Raw genomic sequence first — 25604 nt, forward strand, 5'->3', positions numbered from 1 at the left:
GTTAAATACTTAAGTATAAAATAGTAGCAAGCAGCATTGCAAGTGCCAGGGAGTGAAAAATAGTATTTTTTAAATATGTAAAAACAATCGTTTCATTCGTTCAAAACGTTATTTTTTATGTTTTGTTTCAAATGTAATATATAGGTACGATATAAAGTAGATACCCCCTAACATTGTTATATTAGGTACCTACACAAAAATAGTATACACCATGATTTTCTGATTTTTAGAAAAAATTTTATTTAAAAAAAAAAATTATTATACAATTTAATGTTTTTTTTTATTTTTTTTTAACGTTTATGTAGATATACAATTAAGCAAAATCAATTGTTTAAATTACATACCAACCCTGATTGACACAACTAGTTACTATAGAAGTATAGAACATAGACGTGCGATGTGGTGTGTAGTAACATCCCTAAACGGTTCTTTACGTACAACGCTTTTAGATTCGAAATGGAGCTTATCATTAAGTATCTATAATTTATGATACACTGTGATGGGCAGTATCTTTAACTGATATATAATACAAGTACCTATATTTGTTATACCTAATTATATAGTACCTATCTTATATCGTATATAATAGATATAGAAATTTTTTTTTACTTATATCTATTATATCTTTTTATGATTAAGATTTAAGATACAAGTTGCATTAAAAAATATTAGGAATTTTAATTTTAATCTCTCCAAAGTGCAAATTTGATCCAATTTTCTATCCAAAACACTATTCTCAAAATTGAATAGAATTTAATTCACTATTTAACGTGTTTACAGACACACACACAAACATATCCTTGTAATATCAATATATTCATTGTTTTCCTCAAAATATAAAAGTTTGGTGATATAAAATATGTTAGGCTCTGCATATATAGATAATCATTACACATTTTAAAAGTCATATGGAGAAAACCTTTATGAATTGTTATATGTTAAGCTAAGTAGTGACTGATGATGTCCAACCAGTCAGATATTTCAAATATTGATACATTTTTTACCTTCTACACTAATTATATTGTATGAAATTAAAATACAGAAAAATGAAAGAAAAGACTTTCAAATTTTTGGTTTTTATTACTTAGAACAACCTCATTTTTTCTTATTCTTTTTTGTTTAATGGTTTTCTACTCATTTTAAATATTATACATATCAGGTATGTAAAAAATAATAATTATAATAATACAGGTAACAATTATCAACAACCAACAGGCATCAAGTGAAAAATACAAAATACATTATGTCATAAAGTAAAAGTAATTATTACTAAATAAAAACATGAAGATTTTTAATAAAAAATATTTTAATAGCAATTACAGTAAGGAATAAAAATAGTAAATAATAAACTTTAAAAGTATACAATATAACTAAAAATAAATCACCTCAATAATACAATAAGTTAATGAAACAAAATGTATATTGACCTTTATAGCAACTTATAAACTATACATAAAATTAAACAAAAAATATAAACAGGTAATTATATTTTAAAAATAGTAAATAACTAATAAATAGTTAAGTTTCTTAAAATTATTTTGCTGATTTTTTTTTAAACAAATAAAGATTAATAATTTAAATACATTTGTCTAGTTTATTATAATTCACTATAGGTACAAGAAATTATGAATAAAATGGGATTTTTTCAAATATATTCTTAACAACATGAATATATTCTCTGATATTGTATTAATTTGTATAGTTACGTATAATTATGTATAATATAGGGTTTTTTTGACAGTTGATGGTGTACATTTTTAATTATGAATTAATGATAGAATTTAAAAATAATATTTACTGTTTACTGTATTTATTATACACGGAGACCGCCTGATTCCTTGCGAGAAGTCAGTTGTGCATGGGATTGACTTTCATGTAGTCTCCCCTGTTAAGGATTAAAATCTAAATTAACAAACCCTACCAAGCTACAATGACGGATTTGATCTACTACAGTCCTCAGGAGTGGCCTTGCGATGCTTGTCTAGTGCGGAGACCTATCAGACCAACCATTAGCTAGCCTAAGGAGCCAAAATTATTAGAAAGTTCCGACTTGGATTGATTGAATGACATCAACTTTAAAACCAGCCAATATCACAGGAGAGGAGAGCCCTATTCACTCGGCTGGGTTAAAATGCCTTTCAAGGCTGAGGAGCCTACCTCGACTGAAACATGGTGGTTGTGGGACCAGTACTAAGTAGAAATAAACTTAATGGGAGGAAGTTCCTAAGGGGCAAGCAGACCAAACTTAAAAAGACATGAGTCTATAACTCGGTTCTGGTTATGATAACCTAGATTTGACTGGTTAAGTCTGAACCTCTGCAGCTCATAACTAACTCATATGAGTTAATACATGATCCGCAGTTGTAAGGCCCAGGCCCAAAACTCAATGTATTTATTATATATACAACATTAAATAATAATTATATAAAACATCCATTGTTTTCCAAGTTCTAAGCTTAAAAAGTATTTTTTACTAACACAATATTTGTCTTTATACTTTATAATATTAAAATCTTTAAATTTATGTATTATTTTAAATAATTAATTCAAATTTAATTTCAGTCATAATAACATTATACTTACAGAATAAGTAAAAACTATAATTTAAAAACACATTGATACATTAACTTCTAATGGTTATAAAAACATATTTTTTTTTCTTCAAAAATGTAGAATTTATATTTAACTTAGGAACACAAATTGAGTGGATCAAGATTAAATATCAGATAATTAAGGTTTACTGGATGTAGCAGCTAACATTTGACTTATCATTTCACGAACTCTTTGTTGTTCTTGTAGTTGTTTACGCAAATCAATAATATCTTTATCTTTTTCTAAACTAATATTTTCTAGATTTTTAATAAATGATATTTTGTTGTTGATTTCCTATTAAATATGTTAAAATATAAAACGTCAATCAATAAAATATTAAATAGGTATGTTAAAATATTGATTTTATTTTAATATTTTAATTAATAACCAAGAAGTAGATATAACAGCTTAATAAACTTACCTCTGTTTTTTCATTGACGATACTTTGTTTTTCCATTAATTGTTGTTCTAATTTTGAAACTTGAATTTTATTTTCTAGAATAATAGTAATTAAAATTGTATAATTATGTATGTTAAAACTTATACATTCATAAATTTATAGTATAACTTTAATTTTTACCAGCTTTTTCATTTTTTAATTGGTTTAGTAAATCAGCTTTCATTTCATCACTTTCTAAACGTAGCTCTTCTAATTGTTTTTCAAGGTTTTTTATTGAAGTATTTTGTTCTTGAATAATTTGACGTTTTGATTCATAATTTTGAGATAGCTAAGACAATACAATATATTTATACTATTAAATATTCTTATTAATTATTTTAATTTGTATAAAATTAATTAGTTACTTTTGCAAAGTTATTACTAGTTGTAGCAAATTGTTCTGTAATATCATTTAATTTTTTTTTTAAATTTTCATTTTCTGTTGTTAACTCCTCAATTTCTTTGTGATCATCTAATAACATTTGATTTAGTTGCATTGATTCACTATTTAAACAAACTATTTTATAATTTAATCGTGTTATTTCTTCAGAGGCATTATCAAGACTTTGTTTTAACCATACTTCAGTTTGTTTTAATGTATTCATTTTATACTGATATAACATAATAACATTACTCGATTTTATACTAAGTATCTAAAAAAATATATTTAATTTAATTACTATTGAAACAAATAGAATTACAAAAATAATATTAAAATAAAAATATAATTGTTTTGTTTACTTCATTAGAATTAAATATATTTTCTAATTTATCAATAAACATTTGTATTTGTTCTTCTTGAGCAAATGTACACATAGGTTTTATTGCAGTCTCCACTGAGTTTTCAGTTAGAATTTTCACTTTAGCTAAAGATAATTGTTCAATTTCTTCCAAACAATCAGATAACATTAAAGTACTAAACATAAATTAAAATATAATTAAAATAAATATTAATTAGGATTATAAATAATGTGTTACCTTTGTTGTGAAAATTTAGTAATGAGATCTAATACTTTTTGTTTCATATTTTTTGAACCTCTATAAATTATAAATGCAAGCACACGATAAACATGTTTCTGATTCAATATTTCAGAATATAAAGACATCCAAGTAGGATTCTTAGCAACTAATTCAGATAGAAAACATAGAGCTTCAATATATACAAATGTGACATTTTGTAGATCATTTAAATTGTTAATATCAATCAATATCAGAGAATGAAATAAAGACTGAAGAGACTATAAAATAAAAGTTAGTATTAAATTATAAAATAAAAAATTTCAAAAATGTTTCATACAGAAATATTAAGGTTTTCATCAATTATTTCATATAGTTGTTGTATCTTTAACATTTCTTGAAGAAATCTTAAGCATATTGCATGTTTATTCCATATACATATATTAGAATCATTTTCCACATTTTTATTTGGTTCAAATAATATCATTAGCAACACCTGAAAGATAAAACTACTATGATTAAATTTTTAGTAGATAACTTTAGTAATAGTCTGAGAAATTTTTCTTTTTAATATGTTAATAATTATTAACATCAAAGAATGTATCTTATCATTCGATTTTTTTTTTATTAATTTTAAAGCACATATATAAATAGTAACTAAAAGTTAAATTCAATAGATCATTCAATGTATTAATTGTTTTTTTTTTTTTTTTAAATTAAACTATGATATCTTAATTAAAATATTTAGTTCAAAATTTTTTGTTATGGAACAGTAACATCAATTAGATATAAATATAATTAGTTAAATAATTAATTTTCAATACTTTTTTGTTAAAAATTTAATTAAATTATTTTATTACATATATAAACTATTAGACTTACATATAAACACTTTTCTAAATTTTCATAAATATCACATTGAAGGGTTTGATCCATATAACTATTATAACTTCGCACATTAATAGTTATAGTTTGTAAAATTGATATTGATTGTTCGTGAAGATTTGAAAATTGAGTCCAATGTAAAATATACATTATTATTTTAGGATACAATATGATTAAATCTTCATTTTTGAATTGAACAACATGATGGATAAATTGCAAAAGTAAGTCCACGCTTTGTAATATTATGTGATAATTGTTATGAGTTTTCTCAATACATTTAAAATTATTCATAGATTCCAATATTTTAATTAAATTTGTTTTATAGCTAAAAAATTAATACATAAAATTAAGTTATAAAATTGAATATAAATTATAATTAAAAATAAACATACCCTTCATATTCTAAAACAGAATTTTTCCAACGTGAATGTTCACTAATATCAATAAAAAAGTCAACTGCATGACGTAGAACAAACACATTTTTTAATTTAAGTCCTTCTTCCAAAACAACAAATGTTACATCAATTAAATTATTAACATCAACTTGCGGTATCTGACCAGATACATGTTCTAAAATTAATAATAATTTATACACTTGAACTTTGATAAATATGTCATCAGATTGTAGTTTTAAAAGAAGACGCATGAAGGATTTAGAATGTGTACATTTCACAAGAGTAAACATAGCAAATTTGTTTTTACAACACACATTTACTAAAACTCCTAGGCTTAAGGATATAAGATCTTTGTCTTCAGTTGATATCCATTTAATCAACAGAGTAATTAATTCAGATGAATGGCTTTCCTGCCATTGTAGTTTCATTTTATATGTTAATTCCTAAAAATACATATTAGTTTTATTTTTGTTCAAGTAAATTATACATATAAGCAGGGCTCAGTGTCATAGTATTTTAAGTTAAATTTTAGTAATTTAAATGTTTTTTGTAATTCATTACAAATTTGTTAAATATGAAAATTTTTTTATTTTACTATAGGTATTATACTTTATTTTAATGTTCTAAAATTTAGAAAATAAAAAGTATCCAATAAACTTATAGACTCTGCTTATAAGTTAAAATATAAAATTTTATAAATAAATTATAATTTACCTGAAGTAGTTTGAGTATTTTGATTTTTTTATCTAATGCCAATTCATCTTTTAGTAATTTTGTTAAAATTAGTGTTAATCCATTACTGTTTAATATTGTGCTATGAAAAAATCCTTGTTTTACAATAGACTGCAAAAAATTAACAGCCGCCCACATAATCTCAGAATCATCATTTGTATTCCTCATCAGTTCATATAAGTTGATAAAAAACTCATGTCTTAATGTATCTTTAGAATTTAGAGTAAATTCATTTGATAACTGTCCAAGGATCTAAAAAATAATGATACACAAACAATAATTAATAATTTATATTTAGTTTAAACATATTATACTAAATAATCAGAAATAAAAATAATTATCACATATAATTAAATATGATATGCTACTAATATATAATTTTAATAATATTTATTGTTAGAATAATACAATTAACTTGATGCCTGGAAATATGCACAAAAAATATTTAAAATATTATGAGATATAGAAATTATGTTACTTAGTAAAATTCTAATGAATCAGTAATATATGACAAATAGTAAATAATACCATTGATTTATAATCAATGATAATACTAGTAAAAATAATAGGTGTAAGTAAATTTCTTATAAGGAAATACATCATACATTAGAATTACTATGCTAGTTTTAGCAGTTAGCATATAAATATAGGCACATGAATAAAACTTAATTTTGTTTATGTTACTCTATTAATACATTTAATTTGAAGTACATACTTGTAATGAACATAGAACTCCATTTAAAGATGATTCATCATGGCAATATGAATATTGTTTAGCAGCTATAATAAAATTCTTCAAATGGTTATGAAATGATGGTGATATTAAATGGTCCATTTTTGAAGAATATTAATTTAACACCTAAAAAATATTTAATTTAAGACCTAATACATAAGCGATAAGCAAAATTAATCTAATCACAAAATATTATAAAATAATCTAAGAACAAATAACAAATTCTTACTTAATGAATAAATTCAAAATAAAATTAAAAATCGAAATAGGTTATAATCTGTTTTAGTTTTTAGTAACTTTAGATACATTTAAATTCAAATTAACTGAAATTAATGATTGTTTAAACGTCAATAAGAATAAATTGTTAAAAAATTAATACTTGAGTAAGTGATTAAATGAATACTTACAATAATTACTTATTTATCTATGAAATGATTTAATAAATTAATAAATTACTATTAACGTTTATGTTTATTATTTAATCTTTATTTTCTAATCACTAAGTCCATTTTTTAATAGTAAGTTTTGTTTATTTTCCGTTAAATTCTTAGTGATAAAACCACATACAACTTACACTAAAAAATATATAGTCTACAATCATAGTAGGTAGTTCGTGGATAAAACAATAACAATAAAAACATCATAAAAAAAAGATTTAACCATTATCATGGAAGAAATATGTTATATACGTTCTGCTTGGTATGAATATTACATGCATTTTTATCACTATTTAATATTTTCTACTTCTTTTTATAGTCGCTAACATTAAACATTAAATACTTATTTATGTTCTACGGATTAGTGATGTACTGATGTCAAAAATTCGAATTTTTGTGTATTCGAAATATTCGGATATCCGTATCTAAAATTTAAGAACCGTATTATTCGAATAATTCAAATTATTTAGAGATGTACAATTTACGTCAAACTATTATTTTTAAATTAAAATTTTTACTAACTTAAATAAAACACAGTCTAAAACCTATAAATTACATAACAAATATTTATATTTTTAATAATTAAGCAATAAATTCAAAATATCAGGATTATAATACTCGGATTTTATCCGTCATATTCGAAATCGAATTATCCGAATAATATTGGAATCCGGATATTACTGACACAATTACTACGGATAAAATTATAAATAAATGAATCATTTAGGTATTCTGTTAAAGCCATCCTAAGATCTAAGAATATGATATTTACCACCTGATAGCGAGAGATTTAAAATAATACTGGAAGAAATTCGAAACATAAACATACAGTTTTTATGCTAAAAAGACTTGTTTTCATTCCAACATATTTTTAACTGATTCAATTTCTAATTATGCAATATTAACTTTTAAAACAAATGTACTTATTAAATTTTACTTTAATATTTAAAAATATTGTGTACATTTTTTTTATCCAATAAATAATTATGAGTTTTTTGATAAATTAATGGTAAAAATGTTCATAGAGTTATTTAAGTAAATATATTATGATCAAATCCATTTTAAATGTCAATTTTCATAAAATATTTATTTTTTGTAACTAAAACTTAAAAACGTATAATATTTTTCAACTTAATGCTTCTGATTTATGTAGAATTTTGCTTAACTTTATTTTAATTTTTAGTAAAAAAGTTAACAATTTTTTAAGTCTTGGTGAAAAAATTAGAAATTGAATATGAATTAAATTTTAAAATGCTTATGAAATAAATTTTGTATCAGTATTTTTGAATAACTTTTAGAACACTGAAAAATTTAAAACAAATATTTTTACTGAGAAACAAAATTTTTATTATATATGAATCAAAAAATTTCAAAATTTTAATTAGCATCTTTAAATAGGACAAAAATTAGTAAAATATTTTGAAAATTATAAAAATGTTTAATAGATGATATCATGAATATTTGGAAAAATATTTAAGTTTCTACTATTATAAATTTTGAATAAAAATAAAAATATGCAGTTGATTTCGTCAAAAATTAATTCTATACAAAAAAATTTTATTTTTTGAATTATTTAAAGAAGTATCATATATTTTTTATTTTTAACCCCCTCAAAGTATGTTCAATTTGTTACCAGAAATTATCTTCAATTTTTAAAATATAAGAGGTATAGTAAACATTTTGTTCATTAAACCATAAATTATGTTTGATTATCAAAGTTTTTATAACAATATAAGCGTCTTAATTAATTCTGCAATTTATTGAAATATTTATTTTAAAGTAATACATTATACAAAATGTTCAGTCTTATCATAAAAAAATCATATTTCATACATAACATAATTAATTATCGAATATATAAGAAGATACATAATTAATTGAAAACTATTATTGAATTCTCTTATTAATACATAATTAAATAATATTTTTTTAGTATTAAAAATAGTTTTCACTAAGTATTTTATTTAATTTAGTCTTCTCTCAACACTAGCAACTCTTCGTGTGTTATGTGTATTCTTAATTCTTTTTCAACTAATATGTCACATATGTTTGACAGCTCTTCTGGAAGGTAAAATGCAGCTTCCATGTATAAAAACTGTAAACACATATCATTTAGTTAACAATACATACTTTAACATTTAATAACATTAAAAATTTAATAAACCTTATGCCATGGACAGTTTTCAACAGCTTCGTAATAACATTTTTTATAATCCGATGGTGAAGTTTCAGAAATATAATGTAAATAAAGTCGCCAAAACATTGGACACTTTTTCATTCCTATAATAGTGCTAAGATTTCTTATGAAATAGTCAAACAAATTACGCATGTTTTTGCACACATCTAAAATATTTCCACCTCCTATAAAAATAGTTTTAAATAACAATTAAAATATAAATATAAGTATAATTATATTTAAGTTGGTTTATAAAATATAAATAGTAAAACATTGCAATTTAATACATTTTTAAATTGAAAATATACAAAAATATTTAAAAATTTTGAATATATTCAAAGTAGGTACTTTTATTTTCTACAGAAATGTTGTGAGTTTTTTTTAATTTTTATAAAACACAAAAATACTTTGTTACACGTATTATAGTTTAAAAATAATTTAATTTCAGTTCATAGGATTTTAAATAACACCATAAAACTCACATTATAAATAAAATTAATAACCATATAATATTGAGTTAAAAATCAATTAAATTCAATATATCTCAAGTACAAAATGGGCATATTATTTAAAAAACATGGTATGTTAGATATAAAGTAAATTAAAAAATTTTACCAAATATACTCATGGAACTTTTATTATCACTTAAATGTTTTCTTGCTACATCGCTTGCTATTCTCAATCGTTCTCTACCAACTAGAATCAACATTAATCTAACAGTTTCCATATTTTCAGCAACAATATTATCAACATAAACATTTTCAATTTGCCATAGTGGTGTTCCAAAACCTCCATATTTAGTCTGTAAAATATAAATAAACAACTTTTATTGATAGCAGAGAACAAATGTAAAGAATATTTAAAGTTTAAGGGCGTCATAAAAATTTGATTGAAAACAATTTTATAATAATAATAATACAATAAAAATTTGATATTAAGTCTTTAAACACATTTCCATATTAATTTTAATAATAGGTTATAAGATTTTAGTGGCATAATTATATAGCTACATATTTAATTGAAATATTAAATGCATTCTAAAGATGTATAATTTCCAGCTAATAATATTTTTAACAACTAATAACTTTGGTAATATTGTGCACCACGAGAGGAATCATTATCATATATCACACAAATGATTAAAAAAATTTTAAATCCACATAATCATTAAAGTAACAATATATATAGAATATTTTTCTTTAGAATACAATATATATATTATATAATTATTATTTATTACCTCATTCCAGACCATTGAAAATAAAAATTGCATATTGTGAGAGTACTTTGATATAGCATTTCGTAAACACATTTTTAATTCTTTATGATAAGTTTTTGATTTGTTACAATGATAATTTAAAATAACAATTGTAGTTTCAGTTAAGATTTCTTCAGCAGCACTTTAACAATTTCAAATTTATTACTGAATAATTAAACTTAAGTATAACATATTAAAATTGTCTTACTGGTTTTTTTGATAGTTTTCTGTGGAAATTATATCATTAATTTTTTTTATTACATCTTTTAGCATAGATACAGAAGTTTGTACATTTTGAGTCAAATATAAAAACCAAGCACGACAAATAACCCATTCAATTAGAAATTGTGGTAAATAATTATACTTTAAATCACAGTACGCAAATTGTTCTTTATCATTTAAAATGCTTTCTGTAACATTATCAAATACAAGCATTGCTTCTTCTATTAAATTTAAACTTGCATGTTCTGGTAATACTCCAGTTGCAAGAGCTATAAGTGTTTGTAAAGCTTTCTCTCTAAATTCAATACAATTATTGTTAGAAATGACAAACAATTTATATAGATGTAGAAAAGATATCACTTACTTGCATTCAGATTGAATCAATATTTCAACAATATTCTTATAAATTGCTGTGTATGGTGCTCGATAAGTGTTGTTTAAAAAAACTGGTTTATTATCCAACAAAACAGACTGACCATCAATTAGTTTTTGTAAAATTTTTAAAGCATCATCTTTTTTGCCTACTTGATTTTTGAGTAATGCAAATTCAATGAACAGGGGAATATTATTTCTGTAATATAAAAATTAAAAAAAACTTTTTTTAATATGTAAAGTTACTTTAATTGAATAAAATATTACCTGTAATGAGGTTTTCCAAGCAACAACTTAACCTCAGACACCAAACGACTATTATCAGAGCTAAAATTTACAATCATACAATATCTTTCAAATCTTAACCACCATACTAAAAACATATTAGCTTCATCAATATAATTCATAGTATACAAGCAATCGGTTATATGTCTTAAAATAGTAGTTAAGAAACGAGAATATGTTTGGCTGGAAATAGATTCATCATAATAATTAGGTGGCATTGCTGTATTGAGCATTACCAACAATGCATTACTTGCTTTCTTTTCACTAAAGTTTGCTGAGAAAAGATGTGAATATTAATACATGATGATTATAGCAAGGATTACAGTGATTAAGCACACATAATATAAACATTAACTTACAATCTTCAAAATGACGAGCCATAAATAGGCTGCTGAGAACAATTTCAAGACTATCTAAGTAATAATGACATTTATGAATGCCTAATTGGTGTGCAACAAAATGGCGAAAAGGTAAAATGGGCATTTTTAGTAAAATAAAGCAGGCAGTAACTAGATTTGCAATGACAGACTTATGAATGGCTAAAGGTTGAACTAATTCTGCCATTTCTTCAGGTAAAACAACTCTTTGTGGATCTTCTGCATCATCTGCCATATGCTTAGGAAGAGGTAACCAACGATCACGTGATCGTAATGATTCTACTTGGTACCAGGCTTTATTCAGAGGCATAGTTTTCATTTCATTATCAAAAACTGTAATATATAACATTATCATTAAATTTATATTATAAAATGTATGAATTAATGTTTTTTTTTACTTATATCATCAGATGATTCAATATAAAACTTCTCAATAAGATCATTATCAAAATGGTTAATGCTGATTGAAAAATACATGTTTATTAATGTTAATAACTGTTCATAATGTCCAGCCTGTCTCAAAAATAAACCACACTTCACAAACAGCTCTATAACACATACATACAAATAAAATACATTTAATCTTTTAACTATAATTAATTTAAATATAATAAGTGGTGGTGGTATAACAAAATACTATGTTATTAAAGTGTTTGAATTAAAATTAATACAATATTTTACAAACCAATAATATTTTGTTGTATATCAAATTGTTCATTCAACGGTAAACCTCTTTTAATTTTACTTAGAGCAAACATAGCATCTGAATACCTTTTAAGAACACTGGAAGTTGTACAATCTGATAAAGAGTTTTGATTAACGTTTATATAGTGACACCATAATAGAGCTTGAGGGGATTTGGATGAACTATATTTTTCTAATTCTTTTAACAACTCTCTATTAAGCTAATACATAAAAAAAAATTTGTTTAAAATTATTTTTAAATAACTTATGAGACATTACTTCTTCTGGTGTAAAATAATCTTCAGAAAGTGTCCATTTCATATCCAGAAGTTGTTCATTTTCAAAATTGAATGAGAGTGCTTTGTCTAATATAGCAATTTGCTTCTCTAAGATAACTTTTTTATTCAATTTACATTTATAACCATATCCACGGTTTAGAGAATATAAGGCTTCCTGTTTAACCATAATATTTCAAAGTTAATACAAAATAATTTTTATCAAGCAATATGAGGCTATGTTATGGATAATAAGTCAGAACAGAGGTTGAGTAAAGCAGAGATAATAATTTAAGATGAATATGAAGTTACTAGAATAGAATACAAAATTAATATACTAAAGGCATTGTAGAAGTGACATTAACTGTGGATAAAATATGAGAGAATAGGTTGAGATTATTCATGAATGTTATAAGAAGCTTGGAGACTAAGAAAGTATAGCTTTGGAATAAATAAAAAGAGAGTAGAAGAAAACTGAAAAAAAGACAAATGAAGAGAATAGAGAATAAAATGAAAAAACTGGTGTAAGTAAAAAAAAGGTAGTGGACAGAGCCCTAGAAAAATGTAAAATAAAGGTGACTGACCTCAAATAATCGAGTCTGAAGGAAAATAAAAAGAAGAATTTTAAATAACTTCCAAAAATGTAATACATTTGAAATAAAATCTTACTTGATGATTTACAAATTTAATCCATGAATCGATATCATTTGGCTGTTCTGTCAAATGTTTATTAAATTCAGCAGTCAATTCAGTTAAATAATTCTCACATTTAATTGAATTTAACTCAACTTTTTCAACATCATCATCTTCAGCTTGAACTTTTTTAGGAATATTTATTAATATTTTATTTTGAGTTAAACAATCTTCTTCTATATTTATATTAATACATTTATCACCATAATCTTTTTCTTTTAAAGTGTAATATCGTTTAATTTGTTTTTGCTTAAAAGAATTGTAAACCCAACCTTTATTATCTAAAACACGATACTTATTACTAACACGAAACCTAAGACAAAACAGAACAGAAAATACAATTTTTTAATAACTTAACAAAATATACCGATATATGCAGATATAATTATCTTTATTATGTTAATAATTATTAACTTACATAGGAGCAGCAGGTCTATACAATTTTTCAACTTTTAAATTTCCCAATTCTCTTTTGCAATCAATTGTAATAAAATCACAATCTTTTAAAATTTTGTCAAGATATAATCTGAAAAAGTTTAGTAAACAATAAATAATTTGGGTATTTAATAAGAATGATTAAAAAAAAATTCCTATGTACTTAAATTATGACTTACTTTGGTCGATTAATTTTTTTGGTGTGTTTTTTATCCTTCTTTTTTTTCTTTTTCCCATGTAATTTTTTGTATAATTTATAAGACTTTCGAACATTTAACTCATGCTCTTGTTTTTTATCTTCTTTGACTATTTCGTTAATAAGTTTTGAAGCCTCAGGCTCAAAACTAGAATTTTTAAGCCATTCTGATTGTATTGTTGGTTCTTTATTTGCTATAAAAACAAAAGTAATGCATATTAATTGACTTAATATTATTAAATATTCAACAATAATTAAAAATTAACTTGAATAAATTTAAAACTATAATAAACTTGATGACTAATGCAAATTATCTTAGAAAAAATAAAGTAAAGAATTTTCAAATTACTAATATCAATCAATTTAAAATCGACTATATCATCTACTTATTAGTTGTTATTAAATAAATGTTAGATAATTTTAGGATGCTTCATCCCCAATAAATAATAAGGTAAGACATTTGGTTTCCTGTATATTTTTACTATAGGACAATTATTTCTATCTCGAGTTTTATGTATATTTATTTTTAATAAGTAATTTAATGTTTAAATGGCAATAATACAAACACCTATTCAACTAACTAATAAATAGGATTTGACAAAATAGCTAAATAGCTAGACAGGTATATGAACTAAATTTTAATTTTTAATTTATATTAATACATTAAGATATTAAGTATTGGGGTTTTCAGATGACTATAATTTGGTACACCAAAAAATATTCTAATAAATTGATTCAATGAAATGTTTTATACTTAGGTACTATTTTTACATACTATAAATATTTTGTACGTAAATGCATACTGAAGTATAAGGAATAAAAATAAATTTAGTACAACAATTTTTTATACTATAAACAAAAAAAAATCGCGAATAAGAATCAGATGGGCATGTGTTCATAAAAACTTGGGTAATAAAATAATTACAACTGACGATAAAATAACTAATTTTTAGGAAAATAAAATAAAATAATAATATAAAGAATTTAAATATAATAAAGATGAAGGTATAAATATAAAGTATAAAATTACTTATTAAAAAATGTATGTTAGTTGACTTAAAAATAAATTTATATTTTTTTTATTGAATTCAAATTTCCTAATTTTATGTTACTATTTTTTTAAATATTACTATATAAACACTTTTACCGTCTACATCTGCGGTTGAACTAGAATTGGTTGTGCTATCTAGATATGCTGGAAATAATGACATAACGTTAAATCATTAAACTAAGCAATAACGAAAAATATAGTAATAAGTAACGGTGTCTTCAAAGTTCATACAAGTAAATTACGAATTTGAAATTAAAAAAATATTTTCTCTTATCAGGTATCGCCTATTGGTATTAACGTTATCATGGATTGATATCATTCCAAATATCTATATTAATGATATTATGATTTAAAAAATAATAATAACTCTTATTAGGTGTATAGGTATTTAATATTAATTATTTTATGATAAATATAATGCAACCATAATTTTTTTTGTCCAGCTAGACAGCTTATATTATAAGTTTATAAGAATTACCTTTTATTATCTATTGGATACTGCAGGCAATACTGCTATCTCCTTGTGCAGAAGTCAACAGAAAAAATATTGGACTATAAAACTTCTCTAGTACACACAATCAAAAATGTTCACTTAAAATTTTTAATAATATAAAACCATTAGATATTGTTGTTAGAACAATATTATTTATTTATAGGTTTGGTATTCATTTTTTAAGCATTTTTACTCGCAAATAAACATCAAAAAAAAAAAAAAAAGGAAATGAAGGTAACCATTCTGCTGTACCCTTTAGCCTGAATAGGAGTCGAGAGTACCTACTTAGTCATTGAGTAACTTACTATTACAGTGATCCAGTAATGAATCTAAGTAGGTAATGTAGGTAATTTTAGAAAATGTACTACATTGCATAACCACCTTACCGTTCCGACATTATATTAAGTAGGTATCTATCTACCATTTTACAATTAGTTATTTAATGTTTTATAGACACTTATTTAAATGCACTAAAAACAAAAACTTAAGTTTATAAAAAATAAATAGGTATTATTTACAACATTAGGCGGCAGCCATCCCCCCCTCTGTTCTTCTAAAAGCAACGCTCATATAAGTAACAAGACCAACCTAGGTGATTATTATTCCAATCATTTCATATTGGTTATTCTGTTCGACAATCGACAAGAAGTTTTATTTATTACAATAAAATTTACGAGCACACCTTCAAATTAAATTAATTTTATTGTATATTTTCAGTGATTTTCAAGAATTTAATAATATTTGAAATAATATAATATAATTTATTTTAACTTAACCATCACAAATATATATTTAACCAGTTTTAATTAACAATCTTATAACATGAAAAACGATAAACTTGAAGTCTGAAGTACACTGCAGTGATTAAGAGCAGAGTTCCAACGAAGAATACGTAAGTACTTGGCATTAATTTTGTATTACGCTTGATTAGGATCATTAATCCCAAGATATAGATTAATAGAAACATGTCGGTAGCCCAAGCAAGTCCATAGACAAAAATGGAGCAGCGAATGAGGCTATTGATCGTGAAATATTTCTCTGGGCATCTTAACCAAAACGTGATGGAGAAGGTTTCGAACACGTGATAGATTGAGCGCGCAACGTCCCGGAATGTATACATCAATCGTGTAACAACCATGACTGTCATGACAAACGAAATCAAAGCCCGGCAGTATCCAAAGGCCAGGAGCATGTTGGCCCAGACCATATTGATCCAGAGCGTGGCTTCCATTACGTATTTCAAAAAATTGAACGTAATAAGGTAGAAGATGCCTAGGACCACCAGAATTATGACGAACAGCCCGACTGCTGTAGTAAACCGGATCATCTTTTTCATTGTATTACAATCGACCTTAGTAGGAGCAAGGAAATAGACATTGACGAAAACGCGGGCACACCATATGAAGATATTAAAAATTCCGGTCCAGATTGAAAACAGTTCACACACGATAACTTTTAATAAGAAAAATGTCGATCCAAGCCATGCAAAACCGGGTGTTGTTGGATGATTGTCCTTGTCCGACGATATGAGTAACTCAAAAAGGCAGTTCATCTCTTTATTCAAGGATTTGATCATATTGTAGCGTAATATGGTGTTCTTTATGCTATATCACGCTGAAATAAAATATGAAAAATTAGGAAAATATGAGAATATTTCAAAAACGAATTATTATTTCGTAGCACAATGAACCGTAATATATAACGTTAAATGTTCAAGTATGTGGTCGGCTTGACAACAAAATAGTATATATGTATAATTGGCCAGCCCAATAAAATAAAACCAGTTAATTAGATGAATTTACACAAATAAGCATAATTATATTCAGTAAATATATCTTAAAATATCAGGAGCTATGATTAACCGTTAACCCATAACTCTGAACTAAAAATCTAATAATGATACATTTCAAAATGTCGTAAAATACCTCTCTAATAGTAGGTAATGTTTATTACATGATTATTAAAACCTGGCTAAAGTCAGCATGTAGCTTTTTGTGTGAATTTTATCTTTAATAGTAAATGGTAATTTATTTATTAATATAAACGCCTGTATACTAGATCAAATTCAGCACATAACAACTAAATAAACAAAATATACGATAATGTAAAAATACGAGTAAGTACTTCGTATATTCTAAACATATACTGTAAACATTAAGTAAATATAATTTCAACTATTGACCAAAGATGTCGATACTATAAAAATTAATAAGAAAAAAAATAAGTTTATATATATAATACGTATTACATGATACAAGTAATTTAAATATAGGTATGATGTTATACATATCTAATATTATTTACTTGGTCTATTACGAGAACATCTAAAGACAACGAAAAATAAATGAGATTTCGAAGAGTATGTCTATAAAAATAATAAAATTATTACAAAATTTACTTTTACTATAAAATTTTGTTTTAAAGTGTAATTAAAAAATCTAAGAATAATTTAGTGCTTATTTAGACTAATTTGTATAAGATTGCGTCAAAAATTTTGATTTAAATATTTTTACGGTTACGGTATGCAATACTCATATATAATAGGTAAATAAAAATAAAAAAAATAAAAAACAGCATTATATATATTAGGTATGTACATAATAAGTAATAACTGTGAGAGACGAGAGTTATGTCTATAATAATATGTACTGCTCATTAAATTTATTGAATATTTTAATTTTTTATCATATACAAAAAGAAAATGATTGTGTACTCATTCTACAAAATATGCATTTTTAAAATTAATTTTATGGGATAGTTATCAGTTATTAGTTATTACTTATTATATTTGAAGACTTGTAGGTTATACATACTTATATAACCATGTAGTATTAACTATTATTATACCTACATATTGTTACACCTATTTTAATATTAAGTAGATATTACTTATGTATCTACATAGTTTCTATTTTCAATGGATCGTTTCTTTGTGATTTATAAACATTAAAATATGTAAACTTAATTTCTTGTTTTTAGTGCATTTAATTAAGTGTCTATAAAACATTAAATAACTAATTGTAAAATGGTAGATAGATACAACTTAATATAATATCGTAACGGTAAGATGGTAATGCAATGTAGTACATTTTCTAAAATTACCTACATTACCTACTTAGATACATTACTGGATCACTGTAATAATAAGTTACTCAATGACTAGGTACTCTCGACTCCTATTCAAGCTAAAGGGTGCAGCAGAATGGTTACCTTCATTTCCTTTTTTTTTTTTTAAATGTTTATTTGCGAGTAAAAATTCTTAAAAATTTAATATCAAGCCTATAAGTTAATAAAGAATGTTGTTCTAACAACAATATCTAATGGTTTTACATTATTAAAAAATTTAAATGAACATTTGAATCTAATTTAAATCTAAAAATAATTTATTGCTTATTTTGAAATTTATCTAGATTTTTAGTTCAGAGTTATGGGTTAACGGTTAATCATAGCTCCTGATATTTTAAGATATATTTACTGAATATAATTATGCTTATTTGTGTAAATTCATCTAATTAACTGGTTTTATTTTATTGGGCTGGCCAATTATACATATATACTATTTTGTTGTCAAGCCGACCACATACTTGAACATTTAACGTTATTTATTACGGTTCATTGTGCTACGAAATAATAATTCGTTTTTGAAATATTCTCATATTTTCCTAATTTTTCATATTTTATTTCAGCGTGATATAGCATAAAGAACACCATATTACGCTACAATATGATCAAATCCTTGAATAAAGAGATGAACTGCCTTTTTGAGTTACTCATATCGTCGGACAAGGACAATCATCCAACAACACCCGGTTTTGCATGGCTTGGATCGACATTTTTCTTATTAAAAGTTATCGTGTGTGAACTGTTTTCAATCTGGACCGGAATTTTTAATATCTTCATATGGTGTGCCCGCGTTTTCGTCAATGTCTATTTCCTTGCTCCTACTAAGGTCGATTGTAATACAATGAAAAAGATGATCCGGTTTACTACAGCAGTCGGGCTGTTCGTCATAATTCTGGTGGTCCTAGGCATCTTCTACCTTATTACGTTCAATTTTTTGAAATACGTAATGGAAGCCACGCTCTGGATCAATATGGTCTGGGCCAACATGCTCCTGGCCTTTGGATACTGCCGGGCTTTGATTTCGTTTGTCATGACAGTCATGGTTGTTACACGATTGATGTATACATTCCGGGACGTTGCGCGCTCAATCTATCACGTGTTCGAAACCTTCTCCATCACGTTTTGGTTAAGATGCCCAGAGAAATATTTCACGATCAATAGCCTCATTCGCTGCTCCATTTTTGTCTATGGACTTGCTTGGGCTACCGACATGTTTCTATTAATCTATATCTTGGGATTAATGATCCTAATCAAGCGTAATACAAAATTAATGCCAAGTACTTACGTATTCTTCGTTGGAACTCTGCTCTTAATCACTGCAGTGTACTTCAGACTTCAAGTTTATCGTTTTTCATGTTATAAGATTGTTAATTAAAACTGGTTAAATATATATTTGTGATGGTTAAGTTAAAATAAATTATATTATATTATTTCAAATATTATTAAATTCTTGAAAATCACTGAAAATATACAATAAAATTAATTTAATTTGAAGGTGTGCTCGTAAATTTTATTGTAATAAATAAAACTTCTTGTCGATTGTCGAACAGAATAACCAATATGAAATGATTGGAATAATAATCACTTAGGTTGGTCTTGTTACTTATATGACTAAACCTATAAATACCATAAAAAAAAATTGATCTTTTCTATGTACTTCTGCAGTTTCGCAATTAACAATAAATAACAGTGTAGGTTGTAGGATAGCTTAACACTGTTATAAATTGCTTACTATAAAATCATTGATATAGGTATTGGGTACCTACTACATAACCACTTAAATAGGGAATGAGCGTTGCTTTTAGAAGAGCAGAGCGGGAGGGCTGCCGCCTAATGTTTTAAAGAATACCTATTTATTTTAGTAAAGTTATTGTCCGTCGTGTTAGTTATTTTTTTATCATAATCGCTCAGTGGCGCAACTAGTGGGAGGGGGTGCAAAAAGGTCTTTAGCACTGCTTATTTTTTTATACTTATCTATTATTGTTTTAGTGAAATACTATGACTCTGTGAAGAGTTAACAGTTTAACACTCCACGTTTTGGAGATTTAGTTGTGCCTACGACCTACCTACTTTAGTAAGCACACATCGTCTCGAAAAGTATAAATATTTAAAAAAAAAATTTTTAAAACAAAAACTATTCTGAAATAGATCATGAGTTACTCTTTTACGTATTTAAACGAACATATAATGATCTATTATCAAACTTAAGGTAAGAACATTATTAGTCTTTCTATGGTAATTTCCGATAATTTAATTTTTAAGCAAATAATGAGTATGTTTATTACCAAAATAAAACTTTTATAACTTGTTTTAAATTTAAATTAAGTTAGTTAAAGTTCGGGAATAAATAAATGAAGGTTTAAAAAAAAATTTAAATACATTTCTCAAACAATTAATACTATTAGGCATTAGTTAATAGGTTATTACAAATTTTTAAAACAATGATGTTGTTATTAATTTTTTAATTATATCATAGCATATAGCAATTTTCATTGTCCTTTGAATAAGTCTTGCCCATCTATGTGCAATAAAATCTTCGGACTACTGCAATTTATATACAAGATGTCAGGATGTTTCGTTACCGATGTGCAGTATTGACAACGGTTTTTTTGCCAACTAAAATGTTTTTAAATAGGGTTTTCTTTGGAAAATTATCTCTCCGTATATTATTATAGGTAAGCCAAACAGCTGTCGCGATTATTATAATTGTTTGTATTGGTTAATTTAAACTCAAAATAAAAATGTGGATTAGATACTTGATATGTTTAAATGATGTTAAGCACAGTGGTGGTATTGTGATTCGATTTTTATCGAAGTGACAACATTAATTATAAATTTTTAAATAGATATTATATAATACATATAAATATGCATGATGGAAAAATTAGACATTAGTCATTATAAAACGTTACTGTTTCCTAGAATATACCATTATATAAAGGTTCTTTCAATAATTTTGTTAGCACTATACATAAATATTGTATTTACACTACTAAATGTTTTCAAAAACATATAGTTGTTTTTACACTGTACATATTTATTATATTTATATTATACTTATGTACTTTGTTGATACATTTCAACAAAAAATAAATTATAAGTTATTTTTTCAAACTTAAAGTACTTGTTCATATCTATTATAGGTATCTCTTATTATATAAATGGCTTTCAAATACCGATTAAAAGCTATAAATTGACGTCTAAATCATATTGTTATTAAATATGTATTAAAAAATATTTTTTATCTAGACAAAAGAACAGGACTAACTTGCGGCTCCCGTCTTTTTATTTATAAAATCAAAATTTACTTATTTTTTATTTTTTTGGTTTACAGTCTTATAAATTTATCAAATTATTTAAAATGTATTTATCAACATTTTGGCTTTTAATATTATTGTATTTATCCATGTTCTTCGTGAACATACTCATGTTGATTAACCTGCTATATAAAGTATATTATACTCGTAGAATTAGTTTTTTATCTTAACAATATTATGATAAAAACCATAAATATTTTTTGAAAATCCATAAAGGTTAGGCACTATAATAATAAGTGCATATAATTTATTATATTTCCAAAATGTTTACAAAATAATCCTTATCATATACGTTAACTTTCGTCATCAGAAAATGAGTCCTAAGCCTATAAAGTAGAATATATTGTATACGTACCTATGCATAGTATATGTAAGTAAATATGCTAATGATGTATATGTTTATCAGTAGGTATATTGTAGTTTATAAATTATAATATTATGTAAACAACACGTACGAATTATAAGAAAGATTCTGACCTTGAGACTCATAACTTATAAAGTCATAAGTAATTGTATATCCGTAATATATATAGTATATAAATAATAATAATATTGTTTAATTTTTTTCAAATAGCACTAAATACAATCAAATTCAAATTATTCATGAAAAGTTATAACGGAATTAGGGATCTCCAAAGCTTCAATATGGGAAATTTTAATTAATAGTAAATATAAAATAGAGTATAATATAGTATATTATAAACTTTATAATATCAGTATTACAATACAAACATTTAGATGATCACTAAAGATAAATTTAATAACATGGTTTAGATTACGAGAAAAATAATAGGAATTTTGTATTCTTTATTATTTTAGAAAAAAATATTAATATTTATTCTTGCAAATTTATCACAAAAACGAACAAGTCAAGTTTTCAACCGAATTAAAATTAAATTAATATTTTTTATCAATAGATACCAGGAGTATTATATAATTATGAGTAAGTTATATTATTAATATTAGTCTAATATTTATAAATGGTTTTACAAACATTTAAAATAACTGTAGATATGTAATTAGCTCTAAAATTTTAATTGCTCAACTCGTCATGAATTAATTTCGAAGAATAAAGTTTTGGCTTTAAAAATAAAAATGTTAATAAAGATTAATTGTATTTTATATTATTTTTAAATTCATTTTATGAGTCTGAAAAGGATTACTCTAAAAAGCAGCAAATATAGTTAGGTATAAAAGCTTTAGATACCATAGTTTTAAGATTTTTAATAAAAATATTTTTTTGACGATTTAAAAATGTAAAATAATTTTATTAATTTTCTAGTAAAATAGTTAAATATTGTAATAGGCATGTTCCATTTTAAACATTTGTTAAAATAAATTTATATGTTTTTTTAATAAGGTTTTTTTTTATAATAAGGCAGTTGTAACCCGTTTGCTTTGTTATTCATACTAAAACGATATTATTAAAACAAACTTTAGAAGGTTCATTAATTTAATAAGAAATATTTTATTTCAAGCTTTTTTACATACTTATTTGAAGAACTTATAAGAAAAATTGTTCAAAATTAATTATTAAACTTATTAGATTTATTATTCAAGCATCAATAATTAACTACAAATATTAAAAATATGTAGTTAGAACTAATAGAAGGATAATTAATAACCATTGTATATTTTAAAGGCTAAGTCGTTTCAACACAAAACGTGTCTCTCCCCGATTAATTTCTGTATATGTTACATCTTTTCTTTTTCCATTCAATGTTTGATATGTAGATATTAATATGCATAAATATACGAATATGTAATTATAATTTGAGACAATGTACTGAAAGTCTGTGATGTATGTATGAATGACGTACAAAACATTAAAATAATATTGTATTTATTTATTAAATGTTGTATACAATATAAATCTATAACAAGTTGAAGAAAGGAGCCACCCACACTGATGACACTTTAATGATATTATAATGAAAAATCATAATAGCCGTTTGTTTGAACTATTTAATTAAATATAAAATAGATAGGTACAGATACCTATGCGATTCGTGGTGGTTATACCGATATAAAATTAAAATAATAATTCAAACTAATGAAAACCTTACCTATATATTAAATAATAATATCAGACAGTAAGGTATTATGCATAATATATATACCATTATAAGTCTATAAATACAAATTTCAATTAGGACTCGTCACATATTTTACCTAAATAGCTTTTGGGCGCCACCGTATAATCACGTCATTATTACGTCGGATAACGCATTGGACGGGCCGTCGCTAGTCAATCGTGTCACGGACTCGATCGTAATGTTCTATATCTGTACACGCTTTTATAAATTTGTATAAAAGTAATCTTACGCCTGGACAAGTCCTAATGTTATCGCGTTTATTATTGATAGTCGTCGTAATTTATGTATCACACACCCCAACTCCAATGTCCTTGAATGGTTTTCTTTATTTTTTTCAAAACACTATTGCCTATATATATATATACATATACATAAACAGTATGCATATCGGTTATCGTATATACCTTGCACTTCTAAAAGCATAACAGCTTTTCATAACAATAATAATAGAGTTAAGAATAATAACCTAAATGCAATAGTTATTGTTAGTAATGCAGGACTCTTTATGTTATCATAGTCGACATGACGTCTCGTTAAGATATTGAATGATAATATATACATATAATATACATTAAATAAGTTTTTTTTTTACATTTGAATTCATGCGTTTTGGAGGGTGGTACTGACATTAGTTATTTCACTCCCAAATCCTTCGTTTATTGGAAACTGTATTCTATTTAATTCATATTTAATTTACAATGTCAGGAGTATCGCTAGCATAGATGTAGGGAAGTCTATTTTTTTATTTTATTTTTGGAGGGGGGCTTTTCTAGAAGTAGACATGTGCTTTATCTGCATTTTGGGGAGACTATTTTCCGAATGGTGGGCTTAGACTCCCCCTTACTCCAACTACATCTATGATCGCCAGTAGGCGGCTTTTCCGTCATATCTTTTGGGAGCAACCTTCTTGTAAAGTAATCACTTAAGATTATCATACAAAATATGTATAGATTGTTTAATCTAAATTAAGTGAAAAAAAAAAAAAATTTTTATAATTGCATCATAATGAGTGTTTATAATCTATATTCCCTCAGCTTTTGTTTATGGCAAATAATAAGTAACTTATTCAAATAGTTAACGTGCCTAAAATGTATAAATACTTAAATGTCATATTATCAAATTAAAAACTTATAACTAATACAGCCATGAATATAAATTTAAAATATTTAATATCAAAAAGTAATTATTCACTGTTTCACTGTTTTGTCGTTTATATGAAATTAACTTCGAAGAAACGCGGGAAAAATAAAAATTAATCTTATGATTTAAGCCATAACTGAGTACTGTGTTTATACGATTGTACCTATAAAATTAAAATAATTAATTGATATACATTAATATTATTATACATTTATGTGTACTGTGCAGGTTAGATTTGGTT

The 25604-nt window shown here is 24.5% G+C and overlaps 2 protein-coding genes across 3 annotated transcripts; both read right to left on the reverse strand.

Annotated features, from left to right (window-relative positions):
* Nucleotides 1–2565: 2565 nt before the first annotated feature.
* On the reverse strand, nucleotides 2566–7164 carry LOC112595409. Of its 2 annotated transcripts, none has more exons than XM_025340602.1 (12): nucleotides 7141–7164; nucleotides 6716–6859; nucleotides 5983–6252; nucleotides 5266–5711; nucleotides 4871–5198; nucleotides 4329–4484; nucleotides 4010–4269; nucleotides 3773–3947; nucleotides 3397–3684; nucleotides 3173–3320; nucleotides 3014–3087; nucleotides 2566–2886 (listed from the first exon to the last, which is right to left on the reverse strand). In XM_025340602.1, exons 2-12 carry the CDS (start codon nucleotides 6833–6835, stop codon nucleotides 2731–2733), a joined length of 2421 nt encoding a protein of 806 aa, XP_025196387.1. In that variant the 5' UTR covers nucleotides 6836–6859; nucleotides 7141–7164; the 3' UTR covers nucleotides 2566–2730. The 2 variants fall into 2 exon arrangements, with proteins under 2 accessions (XP_025196387.1, XP_025196386.1); XM_025340601.1 differs by lacking the exon at nucleotides 7141–7164 and adding an exon at nucleotides 6963–7003.
* A 1908-nt stretch (nucleotides 7165–9072) lies between these two features.
* Nucleotides 9073–15354, reverse strand: LOC112595407 (protein NRDE2 homolog). Its single transcript, XM_025340598.1, has 15 exons — nucleotides 15291–15354; nucleotides 14127–14337; nucleotides 13931–14038; nucleotides 13489–13825; nucleotides 12824–12997; nucleotides 12546–12765; nucleotides 12259–12408; nucleotides 11843–12193; nucleotides 11466–11757; nucleotides 11191–11397; nucleotides 10813–11121; nucleotides 10587–10746; nucleotides 9962–10148; nucleotides 9335–9531; nucleotides 9073–9265 (listed from the first exon to the last, which is right to left on the reverse strand). The coding sequence occupies exons 1-15, from the start codon at nucleotides 15352–15354 to the stop codon at nucleotides 9140–9142; spliced, it is 3093 nt and encodes a 1030-aa protein (XP_025196383.1). The 3' UTR covers nucleotides 9073–9139.
* Between the last annotated feature and the right edge of the window lie 10250 nt (nucleotides 15355–25604).

The sequence above is a fragment of the Melanaphis sacchari genome, unplaced genomic scaffold (genome assembly GCF_002803265.2).
Source record: "Melanaphis sacchari strain LSU unplaced genomic scaffold, SCAv2.0 Contig27_pilon_pilon, whole genome shotgun sequence".
Classification (NCBI taxonomy): domain Eukaryota; kingdom Metazoa; phylum Arthropoda; class Insecta; order Hemiptera; family Aphididae; genus Melanaphis; species Melanaphis sacchari.